Raw genomic sequence first — 23477 nt, 5'->3', positions numbered from 1 at the left:
GAATCAGTAAATCCTTATCACAACCAATCTTTCTACATTAAATGAAAATATATTCTAGAATTTAAATATTGATTTCAATAATATGAAGGTATTCATACACAGTAAATAAGAATAAAAAATAAAATATTTTGTATTTCACTAAAAAAGGCATAATCTAAAAGGGAATACAAAAATAACAATATCAAAGGAAAAATGAATTGATTGACTGAAATTGAAAAAGTAACCAAAATATATTCATTGAAAATACAAAAAACATCAAGCAATTGAGTAGAATGTTATCCTTGATTATTTTTTCCTATATATATTGTAAATGAATGTTTTCACTCTGGTCCAGTCTTTGTTGTAAAACACATCTGGATATTTGTTTATCAATTCCAAACATTCTTTTTTTCTAGGGGCTTTTTTTGAGCTAATGTTATTTTCAAAGTAAGTTTTTACTAATCCTGCCTGTTCAGCTGTCCAAGCTGTTCTACCAATTATCTCAGATTTCAATTCAATATGTTGCTTATGTTGAGGTTTCACTAAAATAATAAAAAATAAACTTTATGATAGACAAATAATAATATATTCAAGTAAAGGTACAGCAAGCGCCATACGTGACCGCAAGCCCGCCCCCATGTGCATAAACTCATTTTCAAAGTAACCCTCACTGTACAGCTCTTGCAAGACATAAAATTGCACTGTACAGAGGCGTATCATTACGTGTCCTCCAATGCTGTTGGCGTTTGGCAGTGTCTGAATAATGTGTGTTGTTTCTGAGAAAATGTCATCACCTAAACCAAGTTTATTTTTGGATAAGTGTATAATTATATAACATTTTAATGAACTGTACTACTACCTATAATACTAAATGAAATATGAAAAGAAATTAAAAATAAGTCATGTTCCATTTGCTACTCTAATTAAAACTAATTATAGTAACCACATCGGCCGGCAAGAGGCTTATCGGATTCCAATAGTAATTTAGTTGGGAGAGTCTATATCTGTGTGATCGCCACCATCACGTTTGTCGCTTGCTGTAATAATTTTCAGAATATATTTACCTAATGAATTAGGTACTGCAACTGAATGTATGTTTTGAGTATCATCATCATTTTCCGATTCTTCTTCAGCCAACTCTTCTTGTGGGTTGATATCAATTTCATGTAATGATTTACCTTTATATATATCCACTCCTCTCTCCATCAGTAGAAGAAGTTTCGATATTTTCGCTGTCTGATATATATCCTGGGGTAACCTAATCAATAATTCCAAGAGAACAATAAAAATGCTTTACTCATATAGTTTATATTTCTTTATGATACTCATCATGAAAAATGTTAAAAGCAAGTCTTCGATACTTTTTTGAGAAAAATTAACAAATTACTATTCTTGAAAACGAATATTACTTTTGAACGATAAACTTTAATTTTCTTGTTAAAGAATTTGATGAAAAACCATAATGAACGTATTGCAAAATACTTTTTGTGATATGTCTGAATAAATAAATAAATATATCTATGAGTTTTGGCACACCTCGTACAACAAAAAATATTTTGCCAGTTGTATTTTCAAACGAAAATACTCTACATTGAAGTCAGATTTTCTCATATTATTGATTAATTTGAAGATATAGAAATGACTCACAAAAAATACCATCACTCAATAATTTTTACCTGTAATAATCATTGTGGGTCTTTTTTGTATGTCCCATGAATTGTGCAAATTGTTCTGTTTCTTCCTGATTGAGATTAAGGATCTGCATAACTGTGGCAATTTGTTTCCGCAATTTGTTAGATGAAATCTGATCGGGATATTCTAAACCGGCTTCATGTGCAAATTTGCGAATGACAACATCGCCTCTTGTCCATTTCACAGTTCCTGGAGATCCAAATAAATAAGGGTTGTTTTCAGGAACAATGTTCTGATTTTCGGATCGGATTTTGAGAAAAAAATCTATAAACGTTTGTAAATATGGGGGGAAAAGAATTGCTACTGGTTTGCTACCCTTACCACCTGTTACAATTCGCTTATAGTATTTTGTTAATATTTTTTCTGATTCGGTTAATGCTTTTTCACATTCTTCTTGGTTAATGGAATTAACAGATTCGGTGTAAGTAGTGAGCTTTGTATAGTGAACGTCGCCAATTCGTTTTCTGTTGAATAAAATGGTTAGGGCAAGAGAAGCCTGAACCAAATTCTTGAAATGTTTTTTGTTGGTATAGTCTGATTCAAGAGAAGCCATTGATCTATTTGCTATCAGTGTGACATATTCCTTGAATTTTGTTATGTCACGAGTTAATGGCAGCAAAATGGGTTTTTCCCATTGTTTTTCCCTGAGATCTTTTAAAGCTAAACTGCTTATTTCAGTCGTCCACTGGGAATCTATTAGTTCTTGAAACCGTTTTGTTTCTGTTAGAATTTCCTCTCTGTTGGTACATAAAAACGAGGGATCTTCTTTTAGAACAAGACGTATGAGAAGATCACATACTTGCTTTAAAGATGTCCCAATATGAGCGGAAAGACTTGGTGATCGATAACTTTTTTTTTCCATGTCATATCCCCCAAGCCTTTTAGCACATTCTATTGCTAAATCAAATAGTTTTGGTTTCAAAACATCTTTGAGTGCATACTGCAAATTATTCGTCATTTTTCTAAACTCAATTAGGAATCTTGCTAATTCACGCATTTTATTAGAACAAACTGATATTATCTGATCTCTTTTATGTTTTTTAAGATAATTTTCACCAAAAGAATATATCAAAACATCAGTTTTGGCAACCATTGATATTTCATCTGGTTTCATTCTTGAAAATACCTGTTCCTTAACCCTCAATTTGTGTAAGGTACTATTTTGATCTAACGAACAAGCGATAAGAGTTTGAGATAATGCTAATTGATTCTCCCCAGTTCGAGAGCTATTAATATCTTAAAGCACACATTTTTGCTTGTGGCGAGTCAGATAGTTTCTTGTTAATAATGCTTTACAACGACTGCATGGATAATATTTTCTATTTTCAGTTGGGTTGCTATATTTTGGCCGTAAATTGCCTTTCAAATATTCATTGAAATTGCCAGCATTTCTAATCAATCCTATTATTTTTTTCCTTTCTGCATGTTTTTTGGGAAACGAAAGCATTTCTGTGACTTCTTTGCAGTCATTATGGTTTCTTTCCAAGTGACGTTCAAAGTTTGTCACTTGTGACAAGCAATATTTACAAAATGTTTTCTTCTTTTTAACATAGCTGAAAAATTTAAACGAATAAATTAAATTAAAGGCTGTAAACTGGTACATTATTTTTTTTTGAAAGTATCTACTCAGTAGTTCAATTTGAAGGTCAGTCATGAAATTCTGAAATATTCAGAATATACACTTTTAGGATTATTTCTCTGTATATAAAAACGGAAAACTTCGATTGTAGAAAAAGAAAAAGTTAAGAGTTATTTTAGAAGTTTTCAATTTTGATATATTGACGAAGAAGTAAACATGTTGAGAAGAATATTATGTAAACATCAATCGCCTAACAAAATACTTGTGCTTTAGTTTTTATTAAATGGTTTGATTTAGCTTGCCGTTTGTTCATTCATTTTTTATTTGTTTGGGTTAAATTCAGTAATTGAAATAGGACCCTCTTCCGATTGACAGATTGATTAAATATTTGGTTCACACCTTCAGTTCTGATGACAATACAATTCAATACGTAGGTACATTTGATTCACCTTCTTGTATATTATCTACATCATTATTATCTTTAACGTCAATAAAACCGTTCAACTTATTTTTTTACTTAATATATTATGTTACTGATGGTCGTCATATGCATATGAAATGCTGATTATTCGGATGCTTTTTCAATTTGATTTGAATAGATTCGCTATGTACATCTTTTCTTCGCATGCATTGACATTGTAAAATACTTCTGTATTTACCTAACATTACAAGAGGGTCGTGAAGAATTCAGTTTGTCAGCAAAGTCTATAACTGGATTTGTTCCCTGAAAAAATATTATTAGACTGATATTACTAAGGCAGTGATTTCGGACATACCGTGCAAGATTTTTTGAGAACCACATCATCTATTATATTTATTTTATTTGCAGATTTGTTTGCCACTGGAAGATCCTAAAAAAATAACAGAATATATCACCAATATAAAACTGTGCCTTTCTGAATGTTATCAGTTTTCACTCACCAATATATATTTTTTTTCATTTGAATTAAATCCATCATTCATGTAAAAAATCTGAAACACGATAAGAATTATTTTTTTATGAAACTGAAAGAAGTAAGAACTGATTCCTACTTTTTTTATTTCTCGTTCTGGTGAGTTCTTGATTTCCTCATTATTGGCAAAGTCCTGTTTCAGTGACGTTTCTGGACTACAGTCTATGTCATTGTACCCATCTTTTGTAATCAAAGATGAAACAGATGGAACATATGTTGGGTCTTTAAATGAACCATCCAAGTCATCATCAATATCAAATGATACATCTAGAGATGGGGCAGGACTGCTATCATATCCTTGATCTGTATATGAGAAAATCAACAATAATTTGGAAAAAAATTAATATTGATAATTTTGTTCAAATCTTGTATAAGAAAAGTATGATGATTTGTATAAAAATTGTACCACAATGTTCAGAATATCACTCAAAATATTAGTTATCTTCTGTGCAAATAGAAATCAGCTAAGTTGAAGTAGTAGATATGTTTAAGTTGCAAAAGATATTTTCAGTTATTTTTCATACATTACATTTTTCAGTTGATCTATGAATTGTTTATAACAAACATCAAATCCATTTTTGGTTTTTTTATAATACAGTGGAACCATTAAATTCTGCATATAAAAAATAACGATAAAAACAAACTAAAAACTTCTCATTTGATTTATCTGAATTTTGAAGAATTATAATAATTATTATTCTCATCATCATTCTAAAATTTTTTACAATGAACTCTACATTCTCTAAGGCTTAAGATACCACCGGTGTCTCGTCAGTACTGAACGAGTATTGTTTAAAAAAAATCTGTTTTTTCGTTAACCAGCTGTCGCACCACTACAAACGACAACCCTCAAAAGTCGAAACTTGTGCGAGCTAAGAATTACCGAGGTCTTACCTTTCAACGTGTGAGTCCTAACACGGGTTGGACGACGCAGGAGCAACTGAAAATCGGTCATTCAGACTAGGGCTTGAACCACCGACCAACACGGCAGTCAATTCTAGTTACTGAATAAAGCACCCACGTCGAACCGCCTGGCTACCGCCCGACCAAAAAGTGAGACCCCGACGATGTAGATAGTAATATGCACTTGCAATCACATGATATCAAATATAGTAGTATACTTCGGAATATTATGACCATCATTGTTATTATAATAATAAAAAATTGGAGACATTTAGTCAAGGTAGTAATAATTGAGCTAATTTACTTCCTAACTAATGATCCACTTCCTGAACAGCAATACTTATTGAATTACATTAAACTGATTATTATTACCGTCTTTATATTGGCTCAGACTTGAGATCAAACTATTCACAAAAAATCGGAATCAACTCAACTCAATACAAGCTTAGTAGGAAGAGTGTATACCTACCACATTCGCGAATTAACTTTCGTTCTATGCAGAGAGCCAATTGAACATTTTCCAAATAATGAATTATTTAAGGTTTTTGAATTGTTAACCCATGATTAGTGACAGTTTGGTTGTCTCCAAGTATACTATTTTCAAGATAAGAATAAAATGAAGATATATAAACATCGTTTAGCAAGCGCTTGGATGGGCAACCGATTCTATAACTAATATTCGTGGCAATATTCTCGACTTTGCTAGGAATCGCACGTTGAAAAGTAGAACCTTGTTAATCTTCAGCTCGCCAGAAGTTTCGACTGGTATGAGGACAACTGATTGACGGTAAAATTTCAAACCCAAAATCCCAATGTCAATCTGAGCTCTGCGTCAACTGTTGAATTTACAAAAGTTTTGAAAATTCTATTGATTCTCTACTCAATTTTTGATGTTACTCAAAGTACTAACAACTAAACATATCCATCATTAGTTTCCTAGTTTCATAAAAATGTGCCATTTTATCTTTTCCAAATTAACAGAACAATTAACAGAAAGCGATTATTTTTCACTTTTTTGATTATTCTGATTACTTTTCCACGCCTTGAAAAATGTGAACTTTTGGGATCATCCTATAAAAGTTGTTTTCAATTTTATTTGGTCGATTTCATGAGTGGTTTTGGTCAACCGTCCGCAGTTAAATTTCTCGTTTTTATGTGCCGAATTAAAAAAACATAGGTACTCACCTAACAAATAATTTTCATTATCTTCAGCCGATATCACGTCTTGTGCTAATTGCACCATCAACTTGGTTCTCGTTCTAAGTCTACCAATATAAAAAAGCATTTCAGTCAAAAAGTTATTGAAAATTAATTTACTCACCTCATTGTCTGAACATATAATAATATGTATTATAACTTACTACCTCTCTTGGAAACAATAAATGAATGCGTAGTAAATATCGTACACTAACTCGATAACATACGTACGACTGGATATAATACGATACGAATTGCAACTTGGCAACCATGTCGGAGGCAAATTGATCATAATTTCTCTAAAGATATATACGGATGAGCCCGTTAGCCTAATTCATGTCCGGAGGCATGTTCATTCGTAAGATTAACCTTATCATACATTTGTGCAAAATTGTTTTTTATTTACCCCTCTCCTATGATTAGGGTAAATAGTCAATATTTATTACTTTTTGCATAGAATATACTTCATTAAAGTGATTATTCATGGAGGAGGCCTGGGTGCCTGTTCAACGTATGGAGGCATATACGATAGCGGTGCAAATATATATATATATATATATATATATATATATATATATATATATATATATATATATATATATATAGATATATATATATATATATATATATATATATATATATATATATATATATATATATATATATATATATATAAGGGACATAATAAATATATAAATATATATACACCATTCTATCATTTTGACGTCCGTACATAAAACGGTAATCTGGCGTCACCTACAAGGAGAACGTTTATTAAAAACTAACCGTGTATATAGATTCAGCGATTTTTTTAGACCCCACACTGTTGTCGGCATGTTTTTATCTCATACTTTATGTATATTTATATATTTCACTCCAAGGAGAATTTTGACTTCTGTACAAAAAATCATTCCATAAGGAAACATTTTGGCGTCATACAAGGTTGCCAATTTTTCAGCATTGACAAGAGATATGATTTTGGCGTCTTATTTGCACATGTACTATCATTATGGACTCAATGTGCAAACAAATTTATTAAAAGTTTAAGTCATGTAACATTTGTAGCAATCGTGTATGTAATCAATTGAAAGATATTTTACCATCATTAAGACGTCACAAGTTATAAAAAACTATTGAAATTTTACTACAAATTTGCAGTCTGCTTACAAACTATTATTTTTCGCCAGTGTGGTGGGACTACTTTTCTGTTTTGAAGTGACTGCATTCAGAGAATAATTTAGTTCACTTTAGATTTTGTGTTGAAAGAGAGACGTTATATTACTGTGCTGGCAAACGAAACTCGGGAAGATGTATACATATAACATTCATTCAAATCAGTTGATATTATCAACTGATTTAAACAAATGTTTCAATGCGTTCTATACAACATATCAGTATCATTACCATAATGCGTTTCCACTAAGAAGAGTCAAAAACAATTATAATCGTGAAAGGGACAAACCCTGGATATCAAAAGAAATCAAAGAGCTGCATCAAATGGTATGTGACATGTGCAAACAATGAACTTCTCTACAAAAAACAATAATATATGCTGATGATAGATATCAAATAGTAGCAGAAAATGAATGTATCCTCTCTGTTCAAGCTGCAAATAAAACTGCTGATGAATTTTCACAATGGTGCACAAATAAAGGTCTACTTGTTAATATAAATAAAACTGTTTTCATGAATTGAAGAGGTGAGTTCATGAAGGGGTTATGTTACAAAAAGGTCTTTCTGAGATAAATAGTCCCAAAGTTCAAGGGCTGGAACTTTTTTGTGTTATGTACATTTTTGCTCTAAATTACATTATTGTACTCCTAAATAGTATAAAATTATGTTGGCATGGTGATCAACTTAAATATTTGCTTATTGAAGTATAAATAAAAAAGAATTTGTACATACCTCCTTTATTCACAAGGAAATTTTATTTTTCATTTATTTTTATTCTTGTAAAGACAGGTATGTTCACTCACCTCCTTCATACATTTACGCAGATGTACATTTTTAGCTATCTTATGGGTGATGTGATTAGTAGTTAGGAAAAAATAAGTACTAGATAACTGTTCAGAAAAATGTATTTGTTATGCATATTTTAACAAAGTATAATAGAGAACACATTTCATTGGAAATATCAAAACGTAAAGTGACACAAGTCTCTTGTCACTTTCTTCCTAAACCATAGCACTTTTCAACATACTTATTATTCTACGTTTCCATCTTGTTCATTCAACACTTGTTCATAGAACCATTTATGTTGATCTGGAACAAAACAGAGCTGTTCTTTCAAGTTTTGTATTTTCTCTTTTGTCATTGAGTTGAATTTTCTGAAGATCCTGGGGATGACGAAATCATTCGGGAGTGATGGTGGATCGTCATCTCTGGGTTGTTTGTGAAGAATGACCATTTTGAAGGGTGTGTGGGCGTCATAAGTTTCTTTGAAGAGATATGATCCAAAAGATTCTGTTCGAAACCATTTGATGCCATCTCTGAAACAGACCTTTTCTTTTAAGAGATCTTTTTTCTTGTTGAAAATCTTCATTCTTTTTGATAAATCTTCTGTGTCCCTGAAATGATCCTTCATATCAATCACCATATTTTTTCTATTAGAAGATACTATAACTTCGCGATACTGATCTGGAGTGTAAATATTTTGATGTTTTCTCAAACGTTTTTCGATTCGCCCGAAATCTCTATCGGAATCTAGGTAAGAATGACCAACCTCTGGGAACTTGTGATCAATCGTCTTGAAATATCCTTTTCCAACAAGGTATTGATTAATACACACCATCAAAAAGTTCTTGTTCTGCCCTGAGCAGGAATCAGTCCAGAGTATCAAGTGATCCTTTTCTTTGAAATTAGTTTCGACTTCTATTGCTCTAAGAAGACTACTAACAATTTCATTACTACCTTTGCCTGCTTGATTTTCAGTCCATGTGCAACATATTGTTCTATCAATATCCTTAGCTATGATATGCAATCCCAAATTGTAAAACCACATCTGGCGTAGATAGAATGCCTTAGAAGTACTAAGTCTAGGTAGAGGCATTGTTTGTTGCAGATCCAATGTCATGTACACAGTATTGGATGAATTTCTGGCCTCTTCTCTGTCTGCTTTTTGAGATTCGAAAGCCAACTTATAGGTCTCCACATGTTCTTCATTAGCAACACCTGAATCGCACGTACTGCAGGTATCGCTCTGAGGGTGTCCAAAAGACAAGTTAAATTCATTGTTAAAAATGAAGCGATAAGTGCACTCTTTAACTTTAAACTGTTCATCTACCTTATCCGCTAAACACTTTTCGAGGTATAGCTTGTGCATTATTGGAATTGAAAGTAATGGAGGAAGGTATTTCTTGTGAATATTCTTATTCCTTGAGTAGTGCGATTCCTCGGCAGGAAAACTAGAGATATGCTGAATGATGTAAGCCGCTACATTATCTGGTGTTTTGTTTGGTCTGGTCTTGTGTTTTCCCCGTCTGTCAGGTGCAGGAGCTCCCAAACCACTCTTTATAGAGGCTTGGATTAATTCAACCTTTTTTGTGCCTATATTATATAGTTTGACAAAGGCCCTTTTACAAACAGTTGTTTGTTTTCCCCCGACAGTTACAGTATACTTGAATGTCGCAGTTTTATGATTGACTGCACCAGTTCGCTTCCTTTGTGGAATGCTTCTTTGCATTGAACTAAATAGTAAAGAGTTCTTAGCATTAATGTCTAGTTTGTAAAATGACGAAAAGATTTGTTCCCTTTCTTCCAAGGTGAAAACTTCTGAGCATTTCAAGCGACATTTGTCAGGACACAGGTTCCCTACAAAGACGCTTTTAGCTGGTTTGAGGTCACCTTTCGAGTTTATGTAGGACTCGCCTCTTTCTCTGTTTAAGATTCGTTTGATTTTCTTCCACTCATTAGGATTTCTTTTCTTTTTTTTAGTTACTTTGAGTTTCGGAGAAAATATTTTCTTCTTTCGCTTTACAGTGTGAATTTGCGGCTCCTCAGAATTTATAAAATTTTCATTAGCCATTAGAAGATCTCCATCTCCACTTTGGACTACATCGACTTGATCATCAATTGCATCAGTGTCACATTGTCTGGTACAAACTTCATTTTCTGATTGTCGCACCACTTTTTTTTGAATTTTTTGTTTTTTCGGTTGGTTGTCAGAGTCCTCGTAATCTGATTCATCAAGATCGTTATCATCCGGGCTATATTCATCGCTGGAAGGATCACCAAAAAGAGTGTCGCTTTCTTCAGAATCGTCTCCTCTATCTACAACAGACGAAAAAGAGTGCACATGTTTTTATTATGGTAGCAAAACACATGAAGATCTTGCATTTTCTGTAATGGGATATTTTTTTTCTTGTAAGACTTTGAAATATTGAACAGTTTTCAATCAACTCAAAAAAGATAGTCCATTTTTCGTGATGGAGGACCACAAAAAAAATCACGATTAAAAGTTTAATAACATTTGGAAAATTCGCTTTCCCCACTTTTCTCACCTGAACGTTGTTTTCAGGGACCGCTAATCCCTTTAACCAAATTTCATTTCAACTTATATTGTACACTATTATTTCACATACTAGTATTGAAGGAAAGTAAAGTAATAGTCTTACGTAGTTTCCTGTAGTTGTCAACATTTCTCGTCGTTTTCCTCTTTGGAAATGACCTCTTTTCTGATTTTTTCGTGATACGTGAATCTCCTTCATTTGTAGGCAATGATGTGGATGGTGTCACTATTTCTGAAAAAAAACACGTTTATGTCTAAACTTCTGTCTATAATCGTCACTTGAAAATAGTAAAAATTGGCTTAAGATATTTTTAGCGGCATAACACGAAACTAGGTAGGCCTAAGCTGCGAAAAAGGATCGTTTCACTGTAGCCTATCATAGTAAAGTATTTGATCATTATTCAATGAAATATTGTAATGAATAAAACTTGTACTTACCTATTTGCTGAATATTATTGTTTGTTTCTACTTCCAATCTTACTGATTTCTGATTTTGTAGGTTAGGATCTGGTTCATTACTGTTACTTGCAACATTTATTTCATTTTCAGTGTTAATAGTAGATGACAAAACGAGGTTTAACATACGTTGGCCTCTTGTAGCCATTATAACAATATTAACACCAACTTTATATGAAACTACCAATGAAAATCACAAATTTTTAGCAACACTAAACAAGCATCATGTTACTAGTTTATTGGGTTATCAGCAGCTGACTGGTGCATGAAGGAGGTATGATTCACACATGCCTATTTCTCTTTAGTACAATATTGCAATTCATAGCGCATAAAGGGGTTATGTTCAATATTTTGACACATACATTCTTTCTTAATATTCATCTGTCTTACCTTTTAATGCATGAAGGGGGTATGTGTGGTGTTTGTGTATCATAACCCCTTTATTCACTGAGAGGAAAGTATATTAGAATAATTGAATGAATTCATGGAGGAGGTATGTGCGATTTATTGTAACATAACACCTTCTTTCACTAGGAAAACACTTGTTACTTGTGCATACTAGAAGTATGTGCTTTTTTATGTTACATATCCCCTTCATCCCCTGCAAACTACGAATGCTCTAAAAACATACCTCTTTCATGCTCTAGGATCTCTGCTAATACAGGTTCTACAGAGCAGGACTCAGCGCAGAAAAAAGTATAACACATAACTCCTTTATTCCCTCTGAAAGCCGGAAATTTTACATTTTGGTACATAACCCCTTCATGCACTCACCTCTTCAATTATCAACAAAATAATCTTACTAATGATCATTGTTCACTTATAAAAATACATCACAAATCTATATAGCAGGTGAATCAATATAAGTATCTAGGATTAATAACATACAGATTATCTAATAACAAAAGTGAATAGAGTCTGCTTCATAATAAGACAACTACATGGAACAGTATCTCTAGAAGTACCCAAGTGGCCTATTTCGAATTAGTAGGTACAATCTAATATCTCAAATGGGTTAATATTCTGGGCAAACTCAGCATACCTTACAAAAGTGTTTACTATTAAAAAAATAATAATTATTAGATGGGTCGCTGGCATACATCGTAGACAATCACGCAAGACAGATTTTGAAGATCTAGCTATTTTAACAATACCGTCTTTATATATTTTGCTCATAACTATGAATATCAAAAGAAATGAATCACACCATACAAAAAACAGTATGATATATGATCACAATACTCACAGAGGAAATGAACTGAGACTACCTACTCACGATTAGCCTTTGGGCAAGACTCGGCAAGCTATCAAGGAGTCATATGTTTTAACAAAGCAACTAGGTTACTAGGAAATATTGAAAATTACAATACATTCAAAAATCAAAAAAGCTTCAATAGATCTTCTTCTAGAAAATGCCTTTTACAATGTCGAAGAATTTTTGGATTTGAATGTATAAGCTGGTTTTTCTTCAGTTTGTGTGACAAGTCTGATAAATATTGATGTTATATGTGTATGATATTTCAATGATGAATAAATTCTATTCTATTCTATGGTGAGTTCTAGAACTTCTGAAATTATGGATTTGGCGGGATCCTTGTGTAATTATATTTATTATTTCAATCATTACACTCGGAAAATTATTCCCGTTTTATTAATTATATCTTAGTTACATTAACAGTCATTTATGTAACTTAAATTTTAGTTTTTAGCTGTTTCAAAATATTTTTGATACAAAAAATAGATGCAAATCTTATGTTCTCTTTTTTGATTTTATTATTACCGGTTTGGTTGTTTGGAGCTGATTTTAAATAGAAACTTTTATATATTTTATTCTATTTTATTAACCTTACTATTATTTAGGTCATACTGGATTTATATTTTTCAAACAATTCCAGTTTGGATTAAGTACCTAAGGTGTTTCAAGAATACACTATTACCGAAAGTGGTAGGAAATGTTCTGAAACAGAAAACTAATTCAACATAAAAACTCTTAGACTAGGATTAATAATCTAATCTAATTCAAATTTGTCTGAAATAGAAGCTGGAGAAGCTCATTTCTATTGGGATTCTATATTTTTTTGAAATATTTCCGATTTTATAGGAAATAATTAAGATTTTTCGTAATACTTTGGGACTATTATCCATAAAATTCTAAAAACAATAATTTGAGCTAATAATAATTTCAAACAGTTAATATTTTTCTAAAAAAACAAAGAAATTCAGAAAAATAATAAATGGGTGCAAATTGGTATGCTACTTGAATCTCATAATCACAAATATTCACTTATAATGAAAGCCTTGAACCCGAAAATTCTCAAAAACTACCAAAAAATCCTAAACAAACCAAAAAACTAATAAAACTAATAAATACTACAAAACGTATGACTAAGTGGCGAACTGCCACAATGTAACTGAATTACGTTTTCCTTCATTTTATTACTATAATAGTGGTGTATCTTGATGCCATAATGATAGTAAGTAATCCCATTTGTATATAGCTATATATCTTGGGGTTGAAATGTTATTCACTAAAAATTACTCGAAGAGTAATAAGATTTCGAGATTGAAAAAAATATCAATATACGGTGTTGCCAGACTTTCGATGCCAAAATGTCGATAGAGTGAAAGCTGGATCTATAACATCTATAACAGCGCCAATGTGGATAAACCCCACACTAATTATATATGAATTTTTACATTCTACTATCATTTGGGCACACACGAAAACATCAAATTACTTTACACTAAAGAGAGTTAGATAGGTGGTATTTGATATATATATTTGATAGATATATATATATATATATATATATATATATATATATATATATATATATATATATATATATATATATATATTCATAAACGGGAAAGATGAGATCATATACAGAAGAATGTTTGCCAAGGTGACATCATTTTGGAAAGTCGAGATCCATTTTCGGATCTCGCCTTTTTTAGTTTGTATTTCGGATTTTTTCAGTCAATATCGATGAGGTAGAGTTCTGCTTTGAATTTTATGCAGGATCTCATCTGAAGAATTTTTCTGCAATTTTATACACCAGCAGTTCTCGACTGTTGAGGGTAGAGGGCGCTTACGAGCGGAGTATGTAAGTGGAGATATTTTAACTAAAGCGAGATCCGAGAATCCGGCAACGTCGTGGAGCTCATGATATCTGAATTTATCATATTGTATACTCTACCATAGCATTGAAAAAGATACATTTTGTTTCACTATCCCTTTGATGATTTTTTTTTCTGATTTATCTACACTATGGAAATATGAAGGTGGGATCTCGTGGAGAACACAATATTGAATATATTTGATTCTATTGAAAATTTGAGTTCGGTGGTATTGATTTTTCAATCAAAATTTAAGATTTCGAAATGACGGCTGCAAAATATCAGACGATTTTCGTTATAATTGGCATAACAGACATTTTGAGGTAGATGATTATGAATTTTACGTCAAAATATTTATTCTAAATTGGTATCAGGGTTTTTTGGATATGATTTTTGCCAAAATTTGAGAATTCAAGATGGTAAACGAATTTTGTGATTTATGGTAAGATTTTATACTAACTTTGTATATGGGGTTTTTGGTGTCTTGAGAATATGATTTTTGTCATAATTACGGAATTCACGATGGCGGACAAATTTGTGATTATTAGATTCTTGAATAAATTGTATCAAGTGATTTTTGGGGAGGGAGATATTTTAAAGAATAGAGTTAAACTTCACTATATGAAACTTAGGGTCAACTGGACCACGACACGTGTTTCGCTTCATCAGGTGGAGTTAAACAATTATGGACTTTCATCAAGTATCAGCAGTCTATTTTTCAAAAAATATATTTTTTGTCAAAATTCAGGAATCTTAAGGGGATTTTATGATTTTTGTTCTTGAAGGTGCTGACTGAATGACTAAAAAGAATCGAATAGATATGAAAAATAAGGACAAATTTTTATTCAAAGAAATAAAATAAAATTTCTTCAGATGTGCGATTACGTGTTTTATTCTTTTCAGTGCAATTGAATAAAAGCTAAGAGTCCTTAATTTATATTTCATAATCGAAAGTTCCCAAAACCTTTTCTGAAACATAAGAGAGATAAAAAAAATATATTTTTGGATTTTCGGTAGGTATTCAAATGATCTTTTTCGAAAGTTGGCTGATAAAAAATATGTTTTGCTCGTTCCTAAGGATATGTAATCTGAAATAGTTCATAGAATCACTCACACATCCGTCTGTGACATCTCGCTTCTTTCAAAGAACGTCCGAAGTAAATAGTTGCAATTTGATCCATCAATGGTTAAATATTGAGAATTCCAGACTTAAAAAGCTTGAAGAGGGAAAGTTTGGTAACCGATTTTCTTTTCTCATAGTAGTCGTGTGATGTGAGGTGAAACATTTTCTCAAGAATTTTCTGGGGGAGTTCTAGAGAAATTATAGACAATTATAAAATACCAAACCTCAAACCATGTGTATTGAGTTATTATATTTTTGTTGGTAAATCAGAAATTACACAAAATCTGGGTACCACAAGATGACAAGAAGAAGACACGTGAATACTTATTGACAATTTATTAATAGGAACTCATTTTTTTTTCCTTTCTGAAGGTGTTATAAATGAAAACTTTTATTTGCACCCAAGTTTTGTCTTTGTATTCATTTCTTAACTGTAGGCACTCTTCCTTCTTAGGAGTAATCTTTTCACAAATATGTTTTTTGAAAAACTTCTCCATTAAAGATTTTTGTTCGCTGCTCCACGATCCACTCAACTTTGTTTTTTACCCATTCTCTTCCTCTTAAAATCATTTCCTATAAAAAAATAATCAATCTGAAACTTTTAAGTAAATGTGTAATCTACCTTCGTTAGATTTAGAGCTGAAATGGTGATCCTTATCTATAGGTGTTTGAGTTTTCTCTGCTTCATTATCAGAATCTAAAAAAAAATTTGAAGAAAAAAAATTAAGTTATTAAGTTCAGAATTTAGTTCAGTGAAAAACATATACAAGATATGCCATTCAAAACGCAACACCCTTGATAACTTCGATCTTTAAGTTATTCAAGGTGTTGTCGTGTGAGCTGTTTGAAAAACAATGGAGTACTTTGATGAAACAACCTGCAGCCTTAACCAGATTTGGAACATTATTCAAATGAAGGATGACTTTACTGAAAATTTCATTTTAAAGTATTGTGTTATGGGCCCTGGAGTGCACAGAAGTAGAAGAAAATCGGTTTTTTAAATTGAAACATGCCTTCTTATAATAGAAATCGACTTTTCTGTTTGTACCCTTCAAGACTTAGTAATTGGAATATACTTGGGATAATTTACCTATATCGCTCTCTATTTTTGGACAGTTCTCTTCCTCTAAATTGTCCAGATGAATATCGATTTCTTCAAGAGTTTTTTCTTTGAAATCTGCCCCCTCTCCTTTATCCATCATCAATAACAATTTGGCTATTTTCGCTGTTTGGAATACATCTTGTGCAAGCCTATACATGCATAATTATATAAATATGCAGTTAATTAGTTAATTGTATGGTTTTTGGGAATGGGAGTCAATTTGGAAATGGAAGTGTAATGGCACAGTACTGTCAAACAACTTTCAAACTATGAATATTACTTGTAATGAATTTTCCTTATAGTTTTAGAGAAAGTTCTTTGACACTCAACTTCTCATTTTCAAATTCAATATAGTATATGGAATATGGTTGAATTGGTAAAACCACTTATCACGTGAGGAAGCAATGAAATATGAAACATTCAAACATATAAGTAACTTCACCTGTAAAACTCTTCATGGGTCTTTTTTGTGTGTCCCATGAAAGACGCCACCTGCTCTTTCTCCGTTTCATTCAAATTTATGACTTGTAGAACTGTAGCTATTTGTTTCCTTAGACGTGAGGACGTTAATGTTTTTGGATTTTCAGCGCCACATAATGCTGCATATTTACGAAGAACTAATGATCCATCCATCCATTTGTCTTTACTTCCGATCAAAGCGAATAGAAATGGATTTTCATTTGGGACCAATTGATTTTTCTCTCTGCTAGATAGAAGAATTTCAATATATGTCTGAATATTTTTGGGGAAGACAATTGGAATAGATTTGCTGCCCTTTCCAATGGAAACAATTCTTTTAAAATGCACAGATAACAGCTTTTCTGACTCAGATAATACATTAATGCATTCTTCTTGATTTCTGCTGGTTGTACTCTCCTTATAAGAATCGAGTTTAATATATTGCACATCACCAACTCTTTTTCGATTCAATAGAACAGTCAATACAAGAATAGCCTCGGTTAATGTTTTGAAAGATTTCAGATCATTAATATTTTCTTTCAATACATCAACACTCTGTTCAGCAATATTGACGACATATTCTCTAAATTTAATGACATCGCTTGTTATAGGTAGCGAGTGGGTTTTTTTTCCGTGTTTTTCATTGAGGTCTTTCAATGCTAAACTACTCATGTCGAATTTCCATCTTTCGTCTATCAGTAACCGAAAGTTTTTCACATTCTTAAGTGCTTCTGTGTAATTGGTTACTGGTAAAACAGGATCTTGCTTCAATAGAAGTGTTTTTGCTGCTAAACATGCTAACAATAGGATTGTTCTTAGGTGCATTGCTAAAGAAGGTGATTGAAATGTTTTCGACGTGACATCATAACCAGAAATTATTTGGGCTGCATGAACAACCTTATCATAGTGTTTCGTGTTCATTGCTTCCAGCAATGTATTGAAACCATAGATATCCCGAAGGGGAATAAGAAGTCTACCGAGTTCTCGTATTTTATTAGAAACTGCGTTTCTAATATGAGGTCTTTTGTGTTTACGTAAATAGTCTTCAGCATACTGACAAATAACGGGGTCATTTTTACCATTGAACGAAGCTCTGTTTGCATGCATCTTCGGAAATACCTCATTCTTCAATCTCAGTTTATCCAAAAAGGATTTTCGAGAAGCTTTGAAAACCAAGAGATTTTGTCCTAGACTAGCAACGTTACATTTTTCGCCATTACGCGGATTGCATGAACATATTTTCGAGTGCTTTCGCAGAGTTCTCAAACGATATATACCCTTGCAATAAGGACATGGCATAAACTCAATAGCTTCTTTAGTGTTTTCTTGGCTTCCCTCATATTTTCGTGTTGCTCTTTGAACGGGTCTGATTTTGTTTTCATCTAGCAAAGTTAAATTTCCTTCTTTTCGTAAAATATTGATCATTTGCCTCCTTTTCGTATTACCTTTGGGAAGCTGCATGATTTTACATACAGAATCTTCTTTGGCGTGATTTTTGAATAAGTGCCTCGAGAAATTTGTACAGTCCCGATCACAATAAATGCATCTGTCGTTTTTATCCCATATTCTACTTTTCCGTTGACTAACATCGACTAGTTTCTCTGAATCGCCTATTTTTCCAATATTCTACGATTTAAAAAATAAATAAGTAGTGGAAAAGAGGTATGAAATCACACAGAATGGACTTTCAAACTTTCCACTCCTCGATTTTTACTCACCAGTTCCAAAACTGTTTGCCTAGGCAACAAAGGATTACAGAACAGTGTCGTAAGAAATATCGGAACGGAGGAACATCGAATGCAATAATTCACAACAAATTCAGATTTGGACGTTTTTACTTCAGCTAACTAAATATTTATTGACACTAATTTTTAATGTCCATTCTATCAAAGTTCACATAACATAGCTATTCGACAGACTTCTAGAGAAAGTATAATTTGATCCTCATCGCTCTTGAAAGGAATTAAAAAGATGCTACCCCCTAGAGGTTTGACTTGAGAAAGTTCAGTGTTATTATAGCATAGCTCTCTTTCAAATAGAAATCGTATGAACTGATAGTGGCACTAGCGTTTGTGAACAAATATGGAGTATAGTAATTTCATTATTTTATATAGTTTGGTAAACAAATACAAAGTACCAAAAGACTGTTGAAAGTAATGTTATGAAAGCAATGAAAACACATGGTCGATAAAAGATATATGAAAATATCTACTAACAACGTAGGTTTAAATATTTTGCAGGATGCATTTTTATTTGAAATCGCCTATAATCAACAGAGGTGCCGTCATGTTCGAGAATGGCAGTTTCAATAGGGTCATTCTGTGTGACTTGGTATATTTAGAAAATTACAATAATTCTCTTTTTATATCAATACAATTTTAATTTCAGATCAGCTTTTCTCACCTCTATTTTAATTTTTTTTTCTGGTACTACTGTTTTTGGTTCCTTTTCTTTGGTTGAATCTAACTGAAATTGAATTATATTGTATTCTGAACTTCTTTTTGAAATGTTGTTTCTCTAACTGAAACAGGTAATATAACTTACGATGATATTTTGTATAATGTTCGCTGTCGGTCTGACGTCTTGAAGATTTTTATTGCTGATTGATGCTGGGGTTTGTTCTTCAAGAACTAAAGCAATACTCGTATTTTGGAAATCAATCATATTCTCTTGCGAATATTTTTTTTCCTAAAACGAATTTATGAAGGAATAATTTTTTCTTTTGAGTTAAACGGCTTTATTTCATCATATAAATGAATCACTCATGATGGTCAAACATTTTTTCAAAAAAAACTCCTCACAAACCCCTAGATACTAATTTTTGATAGAATCGTCCGCCATCTTGAGTTTTTGAATTTTCACAAAAAATTATAATTTCCGACCTTAAAAACCCATAGATACAAATTTTGAATAGAATCGGACCATAATTCACAAAACGCGTCCGCCATCTTAAATTTTTGATTTAAACGAAAAAATTATAATATCCGACCTCAAAAACCCCTAGATCCCAATTTTGAATAGAAGTCACAAAACTCGTCCGCCGCCTTGAAATTTTTAATTTAGACAAAAAAATCATGATATCCGACTCCAAAAACCCCCACATACCATATTGAATGGAATTAGGCCATAATAACAAAACTCGTCGCCATCTTCATCCCATGTATTTTTATAAAAATCATTATCTCCGAATGCAAAAATCCACACATACCAATTTTGGATGCAATCGGACCATAATCACAAAACTTGTCCGCCATCTTCATATTATGAATTTTGAAAGAAAAATCATAATATCCGACCCCGAAAACCCCATATACCAATTTTGAACAGAATCGGACCATAATCGCAAAACTGCTCCGTCATCTTGAATTTATGAATTTTGAGAAAAAATTCATAACGCCGAAAATCTTCACATACCAATTTCAAATAGACTCGGACTATAATCGCAAAACTCGTCCGCCATTTTGTATTTTTCTCTAACAGAAATTTCATAATGCATTGTCACCGGAATTATGAACACCTACCAAATTTCAGCTCAATCGGATGCCAGCAAATGCTTGAAAATGGATTACAAATTTTGAACCGGTAAGACTGACATACGATCGAAGCAAGTTAAAAAAAGGTTGTAATAAAAAAAATTAAACCGATTCTCGATCAAAATTCTGTAATTAGCGACCTTTGGAGTTGCATGTATCAATTTTGATACGAATTACCAAGCATTTATTCATCTCAAACTCCAAGTTTATGTTCCTACGCGACTGGGATTCCCCGATACATATTATTCAAGTTAATTACATCGCCTAAAATAAATAATATATTGAGTACCTGATATTGCAACAATTCTTGAATTGGAATTTCTTCTGAAGTACCTGACGGACACTCACTTGTTGAATTGGATTCTTTCTCCTCATCTGGAATCCAAGATGTCTAGCAAATACAGAAAATATTTTATAATAGTGATATAACTCGAACACAAAACTGAAAGTATGGAAAAAACTTACTGATGAATCAATAAAATCCGTTGATGATTTATATTCTTCTTCAGTGTGGTTTGATTCAACTTCTTCGTTCATTTCAATTTGCTTCTGTTTCCATTCATTAAATTCATTCCAGACATTTTCCCCTCCTTCTAAATCCTCCACTACGTAGTCCTTACAGAACGAATTTTCGTTTTCAGAGTGCTGAGAGTGCTCATTATCCGTGCGACATAATTCTAGTAGAATCAATGTTAAAGAAAAATCAGTAGCCTAAGAGTATATTATGAAAAATATTGCTTACATTAAAATGCGGAAACGTCATATTTCGAACCATATGAAAATGTACTCATGCCTATGGCTCTTTGGGGAATTCAGAAATAAAAGCAGAATAAAAAAAAATCATGATTTAACTTACCTTCCCTTTCTGCAGTATGCTTTACTTCCTTATTCAGAGCCAATTCCACCAGTCTTTTACTACGAGCGGTCATATTCGATGCAAAATTAATCACTCCTTCACTCAAATAGGTCCGAACGAAACTAAACTAACTTAAAGAGTGCTGCTCCACAAGGGACAACAAGGTTTGTTCCATGCCTCAAGGCGCATTTTCTGATGTACACAAATTTGTATTTTTTCAAACAGTGGCATCCCCACGGGTTTCGCATTGAATGTTTTTGGGGAAAAAGTACTACGCCAATGCTTTCTTTTCAAAATAAAATCATTTTTAAAATCGTCATTCATTTTTGAGAAAATTTGATCTCTTGGTATTTCTTTGTCCGACGCATGATTTTCACTCAAAAAAATAAAAATCGACAGAAAGCAAATTAAGAAATTAGATCAATTCTAAAATGAATGAGAATCAGAAAATTGCTTCATAACGCATTACCAATTCCCTAATAATATTTGAAAACATAATCTGCAAAAAAATAAGTTTTTCACAAAAACGAGTTTTATTTTATTTTGTGACAGTAAGTCTAAACGAATAGCACAAATTTGTTAATTAGTAATAATACCAAAACTGATTATAAAAATTGTTGGAAGTGGCCACCTGCACTTAGTATGCATGCTTCCGCCCTTCTACACATGGAATCACGCACCCGTTCAAATATTCCCGGCGTTTTTCGTATAGTTTCACACGAGGCAACTATTTGCACTCTTAAATCTTCTAAAGTATTAACGGGAGTTTTATACAAAAGAGTTTTAAGGTGACCCCATAAAAAAAAATCTAAACTGTTGAGATCGGGGGATCTTGCTGGCCATTGCTGAGGTCCTCCGCAACCTATCCAACGATTAGGATAAACTGTATCTAAATGGTTTCGGACAATTACACTGAAATGAGCAGGGGCGCCATCGTGCATGTACCATATTCGATTCCTTAACGCAAGAGGCACATCTTCCAATAACCCAGGTAAGTCTTCTTCGAGAAAGTGTAAATAAGAACGACCATCAAGGCGTCCTGGTAGAAAAAATGGGCCTATTAGATGATCACCTATAATTACTGCCCATACATTAACCGAAAATTGGTGTTGAAAATGTGTTTTGGTTATTGCATGGGGATTTTCTTCAGCCCACACATGATTGTTATGGAAATTTTAAATGACATTAGTGCAATACTTTGTAGATACCACTGACTGAAGTTCACACGCTGTGGAAAATCTCTGGGGAGTAATGCCTGCACTCTTGAAATATGGTATGGGTATAACAAAAAATCAACCAAAATACGCCAAACAATTTGATGACAAATATCCAGAGTTCTAGCGATCTTCCTCGTACTCGTCTCAGGATATTCCTCAATTTCTTGCAGCACCGCTTCCTCAATTTCAGGAGTTCTTACTACACGAGGTCTACCTTCCGGAGTCCCTTTCTTGAAACTACCAGTTTCCCCAAGTCGACGATGAATATTTGAAAAGGTTCGGCTATCTGGTAAGGCACGATTAGGATATCTTTCCTAATAAATGCGCCTGGCTTCTGTTGCATTACCATCGGCAAGGCCATATCCCTAATGCATTTGCGCCATTTCTGCATTCGTATAATTTACCATATTTACAGTTTTTAACACCAACACCTTACTTTAAACCAACATCAATATTAGCTACTGACGTTTGTACATACAGAGAATTCGTTTTTTATTGCTATGGTGGGAACGTTGTTTTTTCTGTTTTTAATTTTTAAAAGAAATCACATATTGACAAACTCCATATTTCCAAGAGGTGCAGTAAATAAATTCTGCTACACGTCATTTATTCCAGGATAACTAAATTTATGTTTTCAAAAATTATTAAGCGGTGCTGCGTTATGACGTAATTTTAATTGAGAACAATGCATCTGACAACAAACAAATACCTTTTAGATCCTCAATTATTTTGCAACAAATCTGATCTCTTAGTTTGCTTTCAGTCGATGCACGATACCGCATCAGATTTTTAGGAATTTAT

The 23477-nt window shown here is 32.5% G+C and overlaps 3 protein-coding genes across 6 annotated transcripts; all 3 read right to left on the bottom strand.

Moving 5' to 3' along the window:
• Positions 1-211: 211 nt before the first annotated feature.
• On the bottom strand, positions 212-6815 carry LOC141486195 (uncharacterized). 3 transcript variants are annotated; one of them, XM_074183917.1, is made up of 8 exons: positions 6428-6795; positions 6292-6371; positions 4283-4506; positions 4172-4222; positions 4027-4101; positions 3910-3974; positions 1044-1237; positions 212-521 (listed from the first exon to the last, which is right to left on the bottom strand). In XM_074183917.1, the coding sequence occupies exons 1-8, from the start codon at positions 6430-6432 to the stop codon at positions 286-288; spliced, it is 930 nt and encodes a 309-aa protein (XP_074040018.1). In that variant the 5' UTR covers positions 6433-6795; the 3' UTR covers positions 212-285. The 3 variants fall into 3 exon arrangements, with proteins under 3 accessions (XP_074040018.1, XP_074040017.1, XP_074040019.1); XM_074183916.1 differs by having other exon boundaries at positions 6292-6796; XM_074183918.1 differs by lacking the exons at positions 212-521; positions 1044-1237 and adding an exon at positions 2500-3224 and having other exon boundaries at positions 6292-6815.
• Positions 6816-8367: 1552 nt separating this feature from the next.
• Positions 8368-12067, bottom strand: LOC141486121 (uncharacterized). The gene is made up of 3 exons (XM_074183839.1): positions 11249-12067; positions 10917-11042; positions 8368-10572 (listed from the first exon to the last, which is right to left on the bottom strand). The coding sequence occupies exons 1-3, from the start codon at positions 11412-11414 to the stop codon at positions 8507-8509; spliced, it is 2358 nt and encodes a 785-aa protein (XP_074039940.1). The 5' UTR covers positions 11415-12067; the 3' UTR covers positions 8368-8506.
• Positions 12068-15252: 3185 nt separating this feature from the next.
• LOC111517931 (uncharacterized) lies at positions 15253-23047 on the bottom strand. Of its 2 annotated transcripts, XM_074183876.1 has the most exons (9): positions 21460-23047; positions 21069-21280; positions 20893-20994; positions 19615-19758; positions 19474-19536; positions 17054-18696; positions 16600-16760; positions 16132-16206; positions 15253-16082 (listed from the first exon to the last, which is right to left on the bottom strand). In XM_074183876.1, exons 1-9 carry the CDS (start codon positions 21530-21532, stop codon positions 16039-16041), a joined length of 2517 nt encoding a protein of 838 aa, XP_074039977.1. In that variant the 5' UTR covers positions 21533-23047; the 3' UTR covers positions 15253-16038. The 2 variants fall into 2 exon arrangements, with proteins under 2 accessions (XP_074039977.1, XP_074039978.1); XM_074183877.1 differs by having other exon boundaries at positions 20893-20978; positions 21069-23047.
• Positions 23048-23477: the final 430 nt, after the last annotated feature.

Source organism: Leptinotarsa decemlineata, unplaced genomic scaffold (assembly GCF_025532065.1).
Source record: "Leptinotarsa decemlineata unplaced genomic scaffold, Ldec_3_MD MMD2_tig00026347_RagTag_RagTag, whole genome shotgun sequence".
NCBI lineage: Eukaryota > Metazoa > Arthropoda > Insecta > Coleoptera > Chrysomelidae > Leptinotarsa > Leptinotarsa decemlineata.
This window is presented reverse-complemented; position numbering and strand designations above follow the sequence as displayed.